Source organism: Micropterus salmoides, unplaced genomic scaffold (assembly GCF_014851395.1).
Source record: "Micropterus salmoides isolate LMB-PRFRI ecotype aquatic unplaced genomic scaffold, ASM1485139v1 Ms_hic_scaffold_9, whole genome shotgun sequence".
In the NCBI taxonomy this organism is placed as follows: domain Eukaryota; kingdom Metazoa; phylum Chordata; class Actinopteri; order Centrarchiformes; family Centrarchidae; genus Micropterus; species Micropterus salmoides.
The window spans coordinates 3,456,662-3,474,161 of NW_024044681.1; the positions used below are offsets into that span (position 1 = coordinate 3,456,662).

Genomic DNA, 17,500 nt, shown 5'->3' on the forward strand with positions numbered 1-17,500 from the left:
TTTAAGCCTCTAAATGATTCAAATACTTTGAGAGAGAAAATCACTCTGGTTGAAAGAGAAATGATGAAGAACAACTTCATTTCAGCTAAAACCAACAAACGTTTTTAAATCATTCAGACGACCAGTCAGACGTACTTCTTCGAGTAGAAGGCGTCGTCCTCTTTCACCTCTTTGACCTCGGGTTTGGGCGGCTCCTCCGACTCTTCGTCTTTGTTCTCGTCTATAAAGAGAAAAACAACATCTTAATTAAAAGCTTCACATTATTCAACAAGAATATCATAAAAATCTAAATGCTTTAACTTGGGAGTCAGCTGAGACGGTTTGTCGACCTGCAGAAACTCGTCTGCTGTCTTTTGTCTGCTATAATAGTATATATAGTGTTAACAGTAGTAATTACATCTTTACTCTCCTTAATACAGATGATTAACTCCACGTCTGCTAATTACAAGCACTTATGATTTAGTTACCTGACGAAGGTGACTTAATTACTCGATTTAAAGTCAATAATTAGCAGTTTAACCAAATAAAGAGAGACACACGAGCCTTTTCAGATCGTTTCCTGCTTCCCTTTGTTTCATACGACAGCAAACTGAACATCAGCTCAGAGCTGTTGCTCGCTCGTCCAGGACAGATTAGATCCGATATAAAAACAGAGTTTAAATGTGACATCTTATATTTAACTAAAATCCCCACAGAGCTTCAGCTTTAAAGGATTTCTATGAGGAGCAAAAGGATTTGACAGCAGACTCATCTCAAAGGGACAGAGGATGAAAAGTACTTCTTGTTTAACCAGAGTCCATTTATAAAACATGAGGTTTTAGCTGGAGATGAACAATTACTGAATTAATCGATAGAACCTGGCTGAGCGATAATAAAATGATCATTTAAGGGAGTGTTTTCTGGTTTTTGGATGGTGAACTGACTGTCTTGAAGAATCAGACTGGTTGGTGTTTGGTTGTGTCGAGAATTTTAAACTTTTTCTGATATTTTACAGACCAAAAGATTAACTAAATAAATGAGAAACTGATGGGCAGATTAATCGACAGTGAAAATAATCGTTATTTGAAGCTCCGTTTGTGACGGCGTCCTCATCTCCCGCCGTGTCCCACTCAGCTAATTACTAACATTCAGCAATTTATAACAAGACAAACGAGTCAGTACTCATTTATTCACCAACAAGCTTCATTTTAAACCGCAGCTGAAGTGTTAAGTCTTATGTAATTAAATTTAAACCACATGCAGAGGAAGCAGATAAACCTTAAATGATCTTATATCCAACAGTGATTAGAAGTAGAGCTGACAGGTAGGTCTGTTTTTCACATTTCCTGTTCGTCCCAGTAAACTGAATAATCTTTGAGTTTTGGACAGATGAAGACGTCACTTTGGACTCGGGGAACTTTTTAAACTTCTGACATTTAATGGACTAATCAATTAGCTCACAACCTTAAAATCGCTTCCAAAACTCAGATATATAATTTAGCAGCAAATCTCGAATGTGAGAAGCTGGAACCAGAGAATATTTGGCATTTTTGACCGATAACCACAAATCAATGAATCAGCCAAGCATTTAGCAGAGTAACTGTTAGCAGCAGCCCTGATTAGTTCGTTAAGCTTCCTCTAATGAAGCAGTGAAGAATAAATGACAGATTTAAGCTTCCTCTTCTCATTTATCTCTCCTCCTGACGGGGTACCTGCGGGCTTAGCGTCCTCGTTCTTCCCGCTGAAGGACAGCGGCGCAGCAGATCCAGGAGCTCCGAACAGGGAGGTATGGGTGGAGGAGGCGCCGGAGGAGGAGAAGGAGAAGCTGGGGGGAGTAGTTTTAGACCCCAAGGAGCCGAGAACCGAGCTGTCCACCTTCTGACCGAAGTTAAACGAGACGCCGGCGCTGGCCGGAGCGTCGGCGGCGCTTTTGTCCCGGTCTTCTGTCACATTTTTGCAGAAGGAGAACAAAGCAGGCGGCCGGAGCCGGAGCCGCCGGGCTGCTTCTGCTGGAGGAGGAAGATGAGACGGAGGAGGAGGAGGAGGGGTGGCCGCGGCGGCAGCCCTCCCTGCTTCTTCTCCTCGGAGCCCCCGTCAACAGACCCGGCGCCATACTGCCGCTCGATGCTGGCCAGGTGCCGCTCGTAATCCCTGAAGATGGGGTTGAGATCGCACAGAGGGTTGCCGTTCACGTGCTTGGTGATCCAGTCCCGCACGGAGCAGTTCAGAGCGGTGAGCTGCCGGCTGTACTCCTTGTTGCCGACACTGCCGCCGCTGCTGCAGGAGCTCGGGCTTTGAGTCGGGCTCGGGGCGGAGCCATTGGTCTGCTTGGCGCTGATGTCAGCGGCGGAGGCGGGGCCGTTGAATGTCAGACCTGAGATGAAGAGGGGAGGAATGTTAGTGTGACAGGAGCCGAGGCTGAGAGGAAGAGAAACGAGGAGTCTGCCTCCCTCCCCCCGTCCTGCCCTGCAGCGACGACAGCAAATGAATGAGCAGCCAAACACCCCCCCCCTCCCGCCGCCGATTCAGCTCCATTACTCCCCAGCACCAAACCAAGAAGCTGCAACAATGGAGAACGTTTTCAACTCCATTTCACGTCCACAGAGCAGTGAAGCCAGCCAGCAGAGAGCGCGACCCTTTATACAAGCCGGGAGGATTTTAACAGGATCTGAAACCAGGTCACAGTGCAAAGGGAGAGCTGCTCTGCTGCAGCGCGCTGAAAACAGCTACGTGCAGATTTTAATAACCGATGGCAGCCAGTGGAACAATACACCAGAAAATGACAGTATTGTTCTGATAAGCTGTTCCCAGAGATAACGTTAGAGAAGGTTTGAGGTAACCATTAATAAGCAGAGACGGGACCTGAGATTATATTTGTTACAACAACATCTATTCTTTATTCCAGGGATGGTGAAGGAAAGATTAGTATTGACTTTCAAATCAATGTCGATCACAACAAACAGATTATTAGTCACCGTTCTCAGCACATCGTGTGAAAGTAAGCAACAAAAACACATTTTACATTATTGGTAATTATGACTCAACAATTTGATCAATGTTCAATATATTGTATTAATTTATTATTTGAATCACGAAATTTGCACTTAATTTTTCTATTTAAATATTTATTTTGTTGAGGAAAAGGGACTGAAAAAAGATTTACTGATCATATTTGTTGACAAAGAATTTATCATAATAGTTTTAAATGTTCTACATTATATTTGTTCAGTGATCAACGGTTTGGCATCAAGTGTTAAAAAGAGAAGTTTAACAACAAAATTAACCATCTGGTTTCTTCAATTTTCACTCAGGAGTAAAAATCTGATTTTAATCTTAAAATAAAATAATAAATAATGACTTGACATTTATCGATATCAAATGATATTTAATGTTTTTATCGTGATAACATTTTTGACCGTATCACACGGCCATAATTTTTTAATTCCTAGAAGGCTTTTATTGTGAAATATCTGCAGCTTTGTCTGCTGAGCTTCATGAACGGCACAAAAAGCTGAGTCAGTGAGATAAACATTGATTTGTTGTTCTCATGAGTTAGTGCTCCAAACGGTACAGGCAGCTTTTAGTTATGTTATTATTGGATAAGCAGCCGTCTGAGTCCAGCTTTTACACAACACCAACATGAACACAGACTTTATTTAACCCCTACCAGAGTTCCCTGAATCAGCTGTTTCATGTCACCTTGCTAGCTCCACCCTCTCGTCCAAATATGGTCACGTCTTGTTCCAAAAAACCAACATGGCGACAGCCAAAACGCCAAACTTGAGGCTTCAAAATGCCAGTCCACAAACCATCAGGTGACGACACGGCGGCTCCACAAACTGAAAAGTCAAAAGTGCGTGTGTAACCAAGTCGCGATCGGTCGGCTTGGTAGCATCGCATTTCCTGCAAGCCCACAGGAAGGTGCTCCGAGCGGATGTAACGCGGTGGATCCCTCGAGCGTCGCGACACCAGAGACACGACACGTTTCGCTATCAGAGTTTCCTCCCTTCGTTCGAGAACATTTGGAAAGTCTAGAAGAGCCACACAGTTTATTATTTTAACCATGTTCAAGTTAGCGGGGGGCTAAACAGGACGTCACGATTCAACACCAGTTCGACTCCACGGGTAAAAAGCAAAACAATAAATCTCGTGTTCTTCACTCACACCCCTGTAACAGAAACAAGAGAACTACTAACAGCTGTGAGGAGGTCCAGGACAGATGATGGTTTAATGTCAATATATTATCAAGGAAATTACAACCTTACACTGAGCATGTTTAATATTCTTAACTTTTCTCCCCACAGTAACAGACGTTCGGTCCTTGGAGCTGCAAACTGTCTCGTCACCTTCGGTGATTTTCAGGTGATGAGACTGTGACACGTCTGCATTAGGCCCCACCCACAATTAAAACAAATCCGATCTCCGTCCACAGCAGAGATTTCAGAGTTGATCTCCGTCTACATTAAAACAACTGAAAAAGCAGAAGATCTGTCGAAAGAATAAAGTCCTGCAGACCAAGAATCAGAACAGATTTTTTTTTGGCATGGACCAATAACGAGCTGGGACTGTTGCTGAATGTAACACGGGAGTTAAAAGCGGCGTTGGTGGCGGAAAACAGACTGGGAGTCGACGCAAAGTAAACGGCGACGTGCACAGTACAAGTGTAGGCAGATAGGCCTACGTTTTATTTGCATGAGACCCAATCAGAGAGCCAAACATTAGCGCCTGCATCATCGTTTGTAAAGTCCTCCGTTTTTGCCCGTCCGCACTAAAACGCCCTCCAGAGTTTCGAAATGCGAAATGGGGTCGACAGCGTTTCCAAACTTCTCCGTTTTGGGTATTTGTTTTCGTCATTTTAGTTTTTAGTCTGGACGGGAGGAGCAAACGTAGCAAAAGGTCTCCGTTTTAAAAGGAAGCGAAGCCGTTTACAGTTCAGCGCTCACGGAGCAGCTCGTTGTTCATCGTTTGTCTAAAATACTCCCGAACTTTAGACAGTCGAAGGCGCGGCCTTGTAGCTGGAGCTTGTCCGGGGGAATCCCACTAACACCGGATGCAACGACGCTTCGACGCACGTAACGCAAGTCGACTTATTTACATAATCTACTACGTCGACGAATCGCCCCGGCGCTCGTGTCCCTGAATCAGCCCTCCAACAGATCCAGAACTGGGAGAAATCCAGGCTTTGACCCAAAGCTGTTGAAGGAAACTTCACCTGGTTTACAAACTTTTATATTCGACGAGTCGAGACGGAGCTGCAGCTTCACACGTCCACGTGTTGAATCTCCGGTACCGACCGGTTTTCAGGATTTTGGTCTCGTTTCTCCTGACATCCCTACTCGAGTTAAACCTCTCCATGACAAAGCAAACAGTCGCTCTCCTCTGCAAAGCGGAAACGAAACCTTCGCCACAGACGGCGCCGGCACGTTCCTCACTGTCATCACGTATAATGCACTCTCTCTCTCTCTCTCGTGTCACACTTCAGCAGGTGGACTGGATGTTTGCGGGTCACGGCCACAGTAGCTCCAGCTGAACGGACGCACACACCTGATGTGGAGCCAATAGAGGCGCCAAACAACATCAACTCCAATAATCGGTCACTTCACACTGAAGGACAGCTGTTCTCTGCTCACCGGGTGCAGCAGTGGATGAGAAACCTCCGAACGATGGCGTGATGCCGTTTCCGTTGGTCAGACCGCTGAGGCCTTTAAAGCCGCCACCGTTCCCAAAACCAGAAAACGCCGTCGTGGCTCCGCTCGCTGCTGATGTGGCCAAAGAAAAGCCTTTAAAACTTTTAAAGGTGCCGCCACTCTCCGGCTGAAACAAAACAACACATTTAGAAATGAACAAACAGGATAAAGAGGATTCTGTATGGCGTCAAGTATTTAAATAAAAATGCAATAAAGTGTATTAACTAAAACGTTCAGATTGATGGTTTTACCTCGCCAATATTTCTGCGTTTGGCTTTCTTAATCGCCCGGTTCTTCAACACATCTTCACTTGCGACTGAAAACGTCCCGGCCTGGTGAACAACACGATGTCTGGGTTAGATTTAAAGTTCCTACACGTCTGAACTCTCATTCTGAATCATCAAAAACACTCTTTTATAAAAAGCTGTAAACCGGTGGGAGATTTGGAGACGATGAAACTCACCTCCTCTCCCTCCTCCTCCTGATCCCAGTTCCTGTCCGTTAGCTCTTTATCAGCGATCCTCTTCGCCATCCCACCGGCTCTGTAACACACAACGAGCAGACGCACAGTTAGTTCAGCAGCAGCGAGGACCGGGTAATGTTCACATCGCACCACAATATGTAAAATAATTCAACATGTCGGGATGAACTAAGTACTTCTGTTTTATGCTACTATACACTTTAACTTTACTACATTTCAGAGTGAAACATTAAACCTATTACTGCACCAACATGTTTACGCATCAATAATAATAATAACAGGACACTAATAAGAGGTTTTCTACTAGCATGACGAGTACCTTCACTTCTGATCCTGCTGCTCATAATACTGTACAAATACTGTGACTTCCACATTTGTACTATTTCTCCTTCATTAGCAGAGAGGGAGCTGGTGAAACAGGCATCTGGAGTTTAGGGGCTGCAGCTGATTTATAAACTTTAGACTGACTAAACTGATTTTAAAAAATTAGTTAATCGACAAAACAATAACTGGCAATACTTTTGATAATCGGTTCAGAAACTAGCTTCATAGATGGTTGAAAAATGGTTCCTCTAGCTTCATTTGAATAGAATTAAGATGATCAATAAAGTCGTTGTGGCAGATTATGTGTAAGGTAACAACTACTGCACGACAAGAATATTACTTATTTATAGCCTAATTAATATAATATGTTTTGTATATGAAGGAGAGCCCCGTTTATCATTATAATGTAATCTGACATTATTATAGTTAGTACTAGTAGTAGAATATTAGTATTTTTTATTTCCTGTTTGGCTGGCTACATACACTATATCCTTAATATTCCTTATCAGTCGTTCTCCTGCCTCCTGTTTGTTAACACATGAATATATTTAGTTGTACTTCAGTCATTCTGTCATGTTATCTTGGTAAAGTCTCACAACATAACAAATATTAGAGATAATCTTTGTTCAGGTTGTGCGTTTCTGAGAAGAAGAGTATCGGATTTTAAAATCCTCATATATCAAAATCTGTATTTTAAACCCCGTATCGGTCGGGCTCTACAAAACATGTCCCAAATTCTTGGTTCCAGCTTGTCAGATGTGAATGTATGCTGGTTTATACCTTTTTAATTGCTTTGTCGTAAAAACAAGACATTTAAATACGTCACCTCGAGCTCTGAGAGACTCTAATGACCTTTAACACTACTTCCTTAAAAAAGGAACTACCAGAGAAGATATTTAGACAAACAGGAAATAAAAATACATCACATGATAAAAAGCCATAATTATTAAGAATAAGTAGAATAAAGTCTGTGAGACCAAGTTAAAGACTTGGACTAACTATTAACGCCCAAAGATGCTCCCCAGTCACTAATAGTTTGTACATGAGTAGGAGCATTATCAATTCAACTTTCAATTTCAAAATCGCTTTCTTGGCACGAAAGAATAATTTTCATATTGCAAAGCAAAACAATAAGACAAGAAACAGTATAACATCATAACAATAACATGTTGCTACAGTCCGTACCATGCTTTTTATATATATATATATATATATATTTTACTTAAGTTTTTATATTTCACATTTTCACCTAGGAGGTGTGGAGGTTCTCCTGAACCGTTTTTGGTCTCAGATTCTGGATAGGTTTCAGTAATTTGGGGACGTAGTTTCCTCTTAGATCTTTGACTTTTTTTTTGTGAGGAAATGTTTTTCTTCCCATGTATCTTTCTGTTTGTGTATTTGCAATTTTGTTCGGGTAGATTATGTGTCCTGAGGGCGACAGTGACACATCTGAGGGAATCAAAAATAATAATAGTAACCGTACAACAAACATTCAGCCAACATCACAGCAGCAAGTGTTGTAAGAATATTCTGGAAGGATAAAACCCATCTTTCATTTAATTAACGTGGTGATGTGAGATTTAAAGATTTGGCTTCTTGATGTGTTTCCCAGTGAACCCCAGAGACACAGAAACTGCATCATGTAGAGTTTAAGTTGGGTTAACAGATACCTAAGTTAGCATAGTTAGCTCGTCCTTCCAGGCTAACAAGCGTCAACTAGTTTCTCAACTCAGGGAACTGAAGCTTCAGCCAGATTAACAGTTAACCGGCTAAATAGCTGACTCTTAAAAGTACAGGCAGTGAAAACCCTGCTAATATGTTCATTCAGGTATCTGACGTGCACCCGGAGGCGGTTAGCCGGTGAGCTGACGGCCTTAACGTTAACCGGCGGGCCCGCATATTAGCAGCTAGCAGCTAACGCCATGTTAAACACAGCTTGAAGGCTAACATTAGCTCCTCACACAGGCCGGCTACGATGTTTATCAGTTTTAAAGTTCACGTACCTTTGCTGGAATGTAAATTCCGACCTCTACCCTCTGAATGACTCTCAAACCGCTTCACGTAACGCAGACCGTTTCAGAAACGTTAGCTAACCTGCTTCAGGTACGAACCGCTGTGCGGAGATTCTCACGCCACCATTTCACACAGCGGCGCATCCGCATGGGTTCCCGCGCCCCACCTTCCTGCGCATGCGCACCTGACACAGCGTTCACAGTGGGAGTTGTAGTCCATCAAGTGTTGAAGTGTTCAGAAACACCGTTAAAGGTCCAGTAGAGGAGGATCTGCTGACAGAAATGCAATATAATATCCATAACTATGTTTTCTGTGGTTTAGAAAGACCTTAAATAATGAACCATATTGTTTTTATTATCTTAGAATCAGACATGTCTATCTACATACACCGCGGGTGCTCTTACGTGGACGTCATCATGTTTCTGCATTTTCTCCAATTGGACAAACTGCTCATCAGTTCATCTGATTCATCACTACCAATCTGAAAAGTGAAGCCTTAAACCTGCGTCCTCTCTATCAGCCAGCAGGGGGCGACTTAAACCTGCGTCCTCTCTAGCAGCCAGCAGGGGGCGACTTAAACCTGCGTCCTCTCCAGCAGCCAGCAGGGGGCGACTTAAACCTGCGTCCTCTCTATCTGCCAGCAGGGGGCGACTTACACCTGCGTCCTCTCCAGCAGCCAGCAGGGGGCGACTTACACCTGCGTCCTCTCTAGCAGCCAGCAGGGGGCGACTTAAACCTGCGTCCTCTCCAGCAGCCAGCAGGGGGCGACTTAAACCTGCGTCCTCTCCAGCAGCCAGCAGGGGGCGACTTAAACCTGCGTCCTCTCCTCTCCAGCAGCCAGCAGGGGGCGACTTACACCTGCGTCCTCTCTAGCAGCCAGCAGGGGGCGACTTAAACCTGCGTCCTCTCTATCTGCCAGCAGGGGGCGACTTACACCTGCGTCCTCTCCAGCAGCCAGCAGGGGGCGACTTAAACCTGCGTCCTCTCCAACAGCCAGCAGGGGGCGACTTAAACCTGCGTCCTCTCCAGCAGCCAGCAGGGGGCGACTTAAACCTGCGTCCTCTCTAGCAGCCAGCAGGGGGCGACTTAAACCTGCGTCTTCTCCAGCAGCCAGCAGGGGGCGACTTAAACCTGCGTCCTCTCCAGCAGCCAGCAGGGGGCGACTTAAACCTGCGTCCTCTCCAGCAGCCAGCAGGGGGCGACTTACACCTGCGTCCTCTCCAGCAGCCAGCAGGGGGCGACTTAAACCTGCGTCCTCTCTAGCAGCCAGCAGGGGGCGACTTAAACCTGCGTCCTCTCTAGCAGCCAGCAGGGGGCGACTTAAACCTGCGTCCTCTCCAGCAGCCAGCAGGGGGCGACTTAACCTGCGTCCTCTCCAGCAGCCAGCAGGGGGCGACTTAAACCTGCGTCCTCTCCAGCAGCCAGCAGGGGGCGACTTAAACCTGCGTCCTCTCCAGCAGCCAGCAGGGGGCGACTTAACCTGCGTCCTCTCCAGCAGCCAGCAGGGGGCGACTTAAACCTGCGTCCTCTCCAGCGCCAGCAGGGGGCGACTTAAACCTGCGTCCTCTCTAGCGGCCAGCAGGGGGCGACTTAAACCTGCGTCCTCTCCAGCGCCAGCAGGGGGCGACTTAAACCTGCGTTCTCTCCAGCAGCCAGCAGGGGGCGACTTAAACCTGCGTCCTCTCTAGCGGCCAGCAGGGGGCGACTTAAACCTGCGTCTCTCCAGCAGCCAGCAGGGGGCGACTTAAACCTGCGTTCTCTCCAGCAGCCAGCAGGGGGCGACTTAAACCTGCGTCTCTCCAGCAGCCAGCAGGGGGCGACTTGAACCTGCGTCCTCTCTAGCAGCCAGCAGGGGGCGACTTGAACCTGCGTCCTCTCCAGCAGCCAGCAGGGGGCGACTTAAACCTGCGTTCTCTCCAGCGGCCAGCAGGGGGCGACTTAAACCTGCGTCCTCTCCAGCGGCCAGCAGGGGGCGACTTAAACCTGCATTCTCTCCAGCAGCCAGCAGGGGGCGACTTAAACCTGCGTTCTCTCCAGCAGCCAGCAGGGGGCGACTTAAACCTGCGTTCTCTCCAGCAGCCAGCAGGGGGCGACTTAAACCTGCGTTCTCTCCAGCGGCCAGCAGGGGGCGACTTGAACCTGCGTCCTCTCTAGCGGCCAGCAGGGGGCGACTTAAACCTGCGTCCTCTCCAGCGGCCAGCAGGGGGCGACTTAAACCTGCGTCCTCTCTAGCAGCCAGCAGGGGGCGACTTAAACCTGCATTCTCTCCAGCAGCCAGCAGGGGGCGACTTAAACCTGCGTCCTCTCTAGCAGCCAGCAGGGGGCGACTTAAACCTGCATTCTCTCCAGCAGCCAGCAGGGGGCGACTTAAACCTGCGTCCTCTCTAGCAGCCAGCAGGGGGCGACTTAAACCTGCATTCTCTCCAGCAGCCAGCAGGGGGCGACTTACACCTGCGTCCTCTCCAGCGGCCAGCAGGGGGCGACTTAAACCTGCATTCTCTCCAGCAGCCAGCAGGGGGCGACTTAAACCTGCGTCCTCTCCAGCAGCCAGCAGGGGGCGACTTAAACCTGCGTCCTCTCCAGCAGCCAGCAGGGGGCGACTTAAACCTGCGTCCTCTCCAGCGGCCAGCAGGGGGCGACTTAAACCTGCATTCTCTCCAGCAGCCAGCAGGGGGCGACTTAAACCTGCGTCCTCTCCAGCAGCCAGCAGGGGGCGACTCCAGCGGCTGCAGAAAGAAGTGTGATTGTATAGAAGTCTGTGAGAAAATGTTTCTACTTGTCAGCTGATTTATTCCCTCAGTAAATACTTTCCTGATGAGTTTCTGGTCTCAGTCGCTAGTTTCAAGTCTTCTTCAACACAGCATGATGTTCATTTAGTAAATTATGGTCCCATTTAGAGGAAAATGACTGAAAAAGCTCATCAGGACTCGGCTGTTCATTTTTCTGGTAAGTACATTCTGTTTGGGGCGGCTGTGGCTCGTTAATCGGAAGGTCGGCGGTTCAATTCCTGGCTCCCCCTGGTTGCATGTCAAAGTGTCCTTGGGCAAGATACTGAACCCCGAATTGCCCCTGGCGGCTATTCCGCCAGTGTATGAGTGAGTGTGAATGTTAGTTTCCGTTTGAGCACTTAGGCTCAGTGTATGAATGTGTGTGACTGGTGAATGCAGATGTAGTGTAAAAAGTGCTTTGAGTGGTCGAAAAGACCAGAAAGGCGCTATACAAGTACGGAGCATTTACATTTTAAGCCTGTTTGTCACTAGCAAAAATTAGCATCCCAGCTAATATCACAGTTAATATGAATTACAAATGCACTTATCTAACCAAGCTCACTACCTCCACCCTCTCGTCCAAACATGGTCACGTCTGGTTGTCTGGTTGCAAAAAATCAAGATGGCGCTTGCAAAGGGAGGGGTGAGCGGTCACTGAGCTGTTGGTTGCAACCCTCAATACTAGACGCTATTAAAACCTACACACACAACATGACCTCTTCAAAAAAAGAAACAAAATACGATAAGTTCGAATCTGAACACTAAACTCTAAACGTAAACTCAGTGATCGTCAGGATCAAATAAATCAAATATGTACACAATATGTCCATATAATGTATAATGTGCAAACAGTAAATAACATTTAATTTAACTGAATATCAAAATAGATTAATAGATGCTGGGTAAGTAAGTATATTTTAATCACCTTTGTAACACTTTTACTTACATAAAAAATTTGAATGCAGGACTTTACTTGCATCTGTAGTGGTCATAAAACATCACATCTACACCAGGAAACAAACAAAAAACATGTTACCTTTATATTTAGCTGACTCTTTTATCCAAAGCAACTTACAGCTACTAGACATGTCAGAGGTCGCACGCCTCTGGAGCAACGAGGGGTTAAGTGTCTCAGGGACACAATGGTGGATGTGTCACAGTGGGGAATTGAACCTGGATTTGTCACACTAAAGCCATGTGTCTTATCCACTGCCCCTTCACAACCCCTAAACATGCATAGTCACACTATTTATTCAGCCAACAATAATAATTTACATATGATGCTAACAACTGAAAAATCGAGATAGGTGTGTATTTCCTAACATTTGAAATATATCTCTAAATTTGTCGTTCAACATGTTCTCACTCCTAACTCATTACATATGGAAGCTTGGTCCGGGCCCCTTTGCTTTGCTTTTTAACGCACTTTAGCATCATTTTTCGATGTTTAGGGCTCTGCAGTCAAGTTAACAAGAATAAATATGCAACATCTGGTTAGACTTTCAAAATTAAAGTACGTGTTAACGTTGTGAAACTACTTGGTTAGGTTTAGGAAAAGATCAGGGTTTGAGTTAAAAGTAATTTGTAACTTAAATTATAAAAGTACTTTATTGTACTTTTATTGTGAAATACACATAAATGTAGCGAAATTCATCCTCCGCATTTAATCCATCCCTGAAGGGAGCAGTGGGCCTGGGGACCGACTCCAGATCTACATCAGTGTCACTGGTCAACGGCTCGGACTGAAGAAACCTAACGTGTTTTTGATGGTGGGGGAAACCGGATCACGCGGACACGGGGAGAACATGCAAACTCCACACAGGAAGGCCGAGACACCCGGGGGAAGAACGTTACTTACGTCAATTAACTTACGTCAATTAACTTACGTCAGTTTAGTAACGTTATTTGTGCAACTTACGTAACCTAAAAAAAGCTCTACGTTGACTTCTTGCTGACACCGGTCTCCTGGTCTCCGTCCACCCCAACCCTTCCTCAGACTGTTCTGTTAAATATCCTATGCCTCCCTTTAGCACTAATAAATGACACTACAGGGCTTCACCCAGTGCGTTACAAACTGACGCCAACAGGTCTTGACCGGACGTCAATATGTGAAGACTTGGGAGTGAGAACGAGTTGTTTTCTTACATTAAGTTTAAAATGTGAATGAGTTAATTTAAAACTGTAATTTTTCATCTAAAATCCTGAAAGTTTATTTTGACGCGTTCCAATGTGTCGTCGTTGATTTGTTTGGGGGATACGTTTCATTTCTGGCGTCGTGTTAAACCCTAAAGATACAAGATTTCATCATATAGAGTCAAACAAACATTAAAGTGCAACTTGAATACAAACTTATCTCTTAACCTCAGATGAAGAAAACTGTTTCTTTTAAAAATAAGCTGTTGTTGCCACATCAAGGTCAGAATAACTTTCAGGACGGGAGATATTATCAGTCACTCCACCTGCGAGATGTAAACGAGCTCTGCACACGTGTCCTGCTTTGATTTAACCTGCACAGCTTTTCCCTTCAGCTAAATGGCGGTTTGGGGATTTGACAGCCAATCCATTTCAGCTTTTATTCCACCTTTCAGCAGTGCTGTGTGTTGCAGGGCTGAGGGGGAAAAAAAGAAAAATCAGGATGCATGCAGAGGCTCGAGGGATCGGGGGGTAAAATGGTGCAGAGCCGGGCAGCAGATGGCTCGTCTCCAAGCTTTCAGGATCCCGGTCGGCCTTGCCAAATAGGAACAGGTGCTGGAGAAAGTAGGAAGTGAGCTGTGGGCCCTAGCGGCAGCAGGAGACCCTTGACCAGCTGGCGAGGAGAAAATGGAAAGACTTGGCAGCAGAAAAAAGAGAGAACCTGTATAATGTAGAAGGAACAGGCCAGCCAACATGTGAGCCTGAGAGAGGCAGGGGTCCTTTAAACACATCTCACTGACTGACAGGAGCTGCTTTTAAAAGGCTCCCATCAACACAGCTTTTTATTTCCTGATATGTCACTGTTTACTTCCACAGAATGTTTTCCACACGCTGGAAGTTCAGTGATCAGAGTCCATGTTGCACAAATGAAAGTATAAAAAGAGAAATAAACGACCTACAGACGTGTGAAATCCTGAGAGACTCATTTATGGTTTCTCCCTAAGTGGTGTGAAACAATATTTAAAAGATCATCCACAAAGTTGAAGGTCCAGCATTTCAGGGAAATATACGCCTTTGGTTTTGGACTTGAGGATTTCTGGAACTACTAACACAAATTTAGGAAATAAAATCAACAGGATGAGAATAAAGTGCTATTTAAACCTTATTCTCAAAATGCTAAATAAATAAAAATGTGGCCCCGATACTCCGTCAGTGGATTTTAAGGAGAATGTATTTGGCAACAAATCTTAATTTGAAGAATTTTTTTTTACAAGATATAAAGGACAATATAAAAGTCATTGCCTCCTGATGAAACTCCAAATACATCTTTACATAAACTTAAAAAGATCAGTTTACATTTACTCATTTGACATTTGAGGAACAACATACAAGCACGAGATCTACAGCTGACAACACATACTAGTAAGAGCAGCAATAAACAGCATTAAGAGCTAATGGCACATATCACATCAATGGGAAAGAAGTTAGAGTTAACTTCAGTGACATCTAAAGTTTTCAGGAGCTTCTTGAAGTCAGAGAGGGACTCGCCTGCTCTGATGGCGTTCATTTGGGTGTAATTTCACTGTGAATATTTGCTGCTTTTCTCTGCTTTCACCACAATAAGCTGAACATCACTGCACTGAACTGAAATATGACTGTTTGAAGACGTCAGACAGTTACGAGCAAAATGAGTCTGAATCTGTAAATGTTACAGTTTTTTTTATCGCTTTTTGGTCCTATCATCACAAGTCCAACACTCTGAACGCACCACGCCGGTAACACAGCCAGTCTTTCATTCAAACCACACAACCACCGAGTCAAACTACACGTTTCTGGTGAGATATGAACATATGGTTTAATCACCAAACACAACATAAGGATATCTTTTCAGTTGACTCATTTTAATGATCAGTGAATCCAATAACAAACAATGCGAGATACGAGTTTCAAATCACCTTAGAAGTGCTGGAAGTAGGACGCTACCGTGTAGTGTGAAAAGACAGATCGCACCTCTGAGGCTCTGTTTGTTACTGAGAGCACCAAGCTGTTCACTGAGGCTGTAGGTTTGAATCCCACTGAGGTCACATAGAGTGAAAATCTCACTCCTCAGGGTGATTCGGAAGTTTTGAATCTGAACATATCAGGCAAATGAAACAACAATACATGCGTGTACATTAAGCACATGTTTCAGCGATGGTCAATTAGGAACAATGAGCTTAGTTATAGTAAAAGGTATTTTAATAATAGAGAAGAAAATCTTGGCACATTCTGCATCTACTTTGCATGAACATAATGTATTTCAGTGTGAAACACGTCTTTCTGTACCGACATTTTTTTGTTGTGAAAAAAGATCCTTTTGGATGATCTGTTGTGTTTTTTGTACTAAGAGTGCTGAAATATTACCAAGCAGTTGTGTGAACAGGACCACAGAGACAGAAAAGAACTGTAATAGTTCTCTAACTGAGAGTTTTAGAAAAGACTCTTTTAAATCTCGGCTGAAAATGTTTTTATTTGCCTTTAGCTCAGTTTCACACATTTCAGTAGTGTTTTTATCTTGTTTTTAATAATCTAATGTCTTTTCATTTTAATTTTTGTCTCATGTGTAAAGCACTTTGACAGACTGTTGTTTAAATCTTGTTTTTAATATCTTTTGTCTGTTAATTACTGATTTTACTTTATATTAATTACTTGTTTTCTCCGTGATGTGTCTCTGTATTTGCATCTGTCAGCACTCTGAATGGCCGCGGAGTTTGAAAGGTAAATAAACTTGTTTGCTGATGTTTCCTGAGCAGGTTTTCTCGTCACCTTCAGAGGCTTCAGAGGCTGCTGCTTTAATGGAGGCAGCTCCTTCCTGCTGCGCAGAGTCAATTACAGTGTGTTCATAAGTTGGAGGGCCCCTCAGCTCCGTATGGGGGCCCCACCTCTCAGCAGGGTCCACTGAAGCCCGGAGCAGGCGGAGGGGCTCAGAGCGCGTCGGTCCGGGCCCTCAGAGCTCAGCGGGGCCAGTTTGTTTGTGTGGTACCAAACTTCAGAGCTGTGAGCAGAATCAAAGCCGCCCCCCACCCCCCCATCCCCGGAGAGGGCTGATAAGCTATTGATCTCCGGCCGTGAAGGGATGTTGAACATCAGTGATTATTGCAAATTAGGTGAGATGAGGGAACTCAAACCCCAGAGATGCACAAACACAGCACAGGCGACGAGTTTCAAGTTAATGCAAAAACACACTGGAGCTACATATTCATTCATTCATTCATCCGGTTATTTATTTATTCAGTATTCGTTCATTCACTTTCCATGTAATTATTAATTAACTCTTTAATTAACTCATTCATTTATTCATTTACATGCACATTAATTTACTATCACAATTTAGTTATCACTGTAACTATTAATTTCCAATTTATTACTAATGATAAATTCATCCTTTCATGATTCATTTATGAGTTCACCTGTTGGCTCATTTGTTTGTTAATCATTTATTCATTCATTCATTCACTCACTTTTTATATATTCAGTAATTTATTCATATTCATTCATCCATTCACATACCAATTAAATCATATACTTTTACCTGTCACTTAACTTATCCCTTCATCCATTTATTTACTAATTATATGCCCATTCATTTACTTACATTAATTTACTAATTAATCACTATTACTATTAATCCTTTCATTCATTCATTCATTCATTCATTCATTACCTGTTGGCTAATTCATTTGTTAGTCCATTCATTCATTCATTCATGTTTCATTTATGTTTGCATGTATTCATTCATCCATTCACATACTAATTAATTAATTTACCTTTACCTGTTAGTTAACTAATCCATTCATCCATTCATTCACTTATCAGTCAATCTATTGGCACATTCAATTCAACAATTCATTCATTCACTACGTAATCTAATAGTTTATTCATTAATCCTTCCATTAACTAATCCATTAATTAATTCACTTTTTGATAAATTTATCTACTGTGCATACATTCATTCACATGTTCACTCATTCATCTTATTCATTCCTTAATCCATCCTCCTATCCATTAATTGATTTATTCAATCTCGTTCAATTATAATCTTATCTAATTTATCTAAATAAACAGCACTGAATGAA

The 17,500-nt window shown here is 44.0% G+C and overlaps 1 protein-coding gene across 1 annotated transcript in view; it reads right to left on the reverse strand.

The window, feature by feature from the left end:
* nup50 (nucleoporin 50) overlaps positions 1 to 8,641 on the reverse strand; it is a 19,657-nt gene extending 11,016 nt beyond the window's left edge. Inside the window, 9 exon segments of the mRNA XM_038708577.1 lie at positions 127 to 220; positions 1,692 to 1,953; positions 1,955 to 2,002; positions 2,005 to 2,036; positions 2,039 to 2,353; positions 5,610 to 5,793; positions 5,918 to 5,998; positions 6,130 to 6,208; positions 8,475 to 8,641. Coding sequence (XP_038564505.1) covers positions 127 to 220; positions 1,692 to 1,953; positions 1,955 to 2,002; positions 2,005 to 2,036; positions 2,039 to 2,353; positions 5,610 to 5,793; positions 5,918 to 5,998; positions 6,130 to 6,198 — 1,085 coding nt within the window. The 5' untranslated portion in view covers positions 6,199 to 6,208; positions 8,475 to 8,641.
* Between the last annotated feature and the right edge of the window lie 8,859 nt (positions 8,642 to 17,500).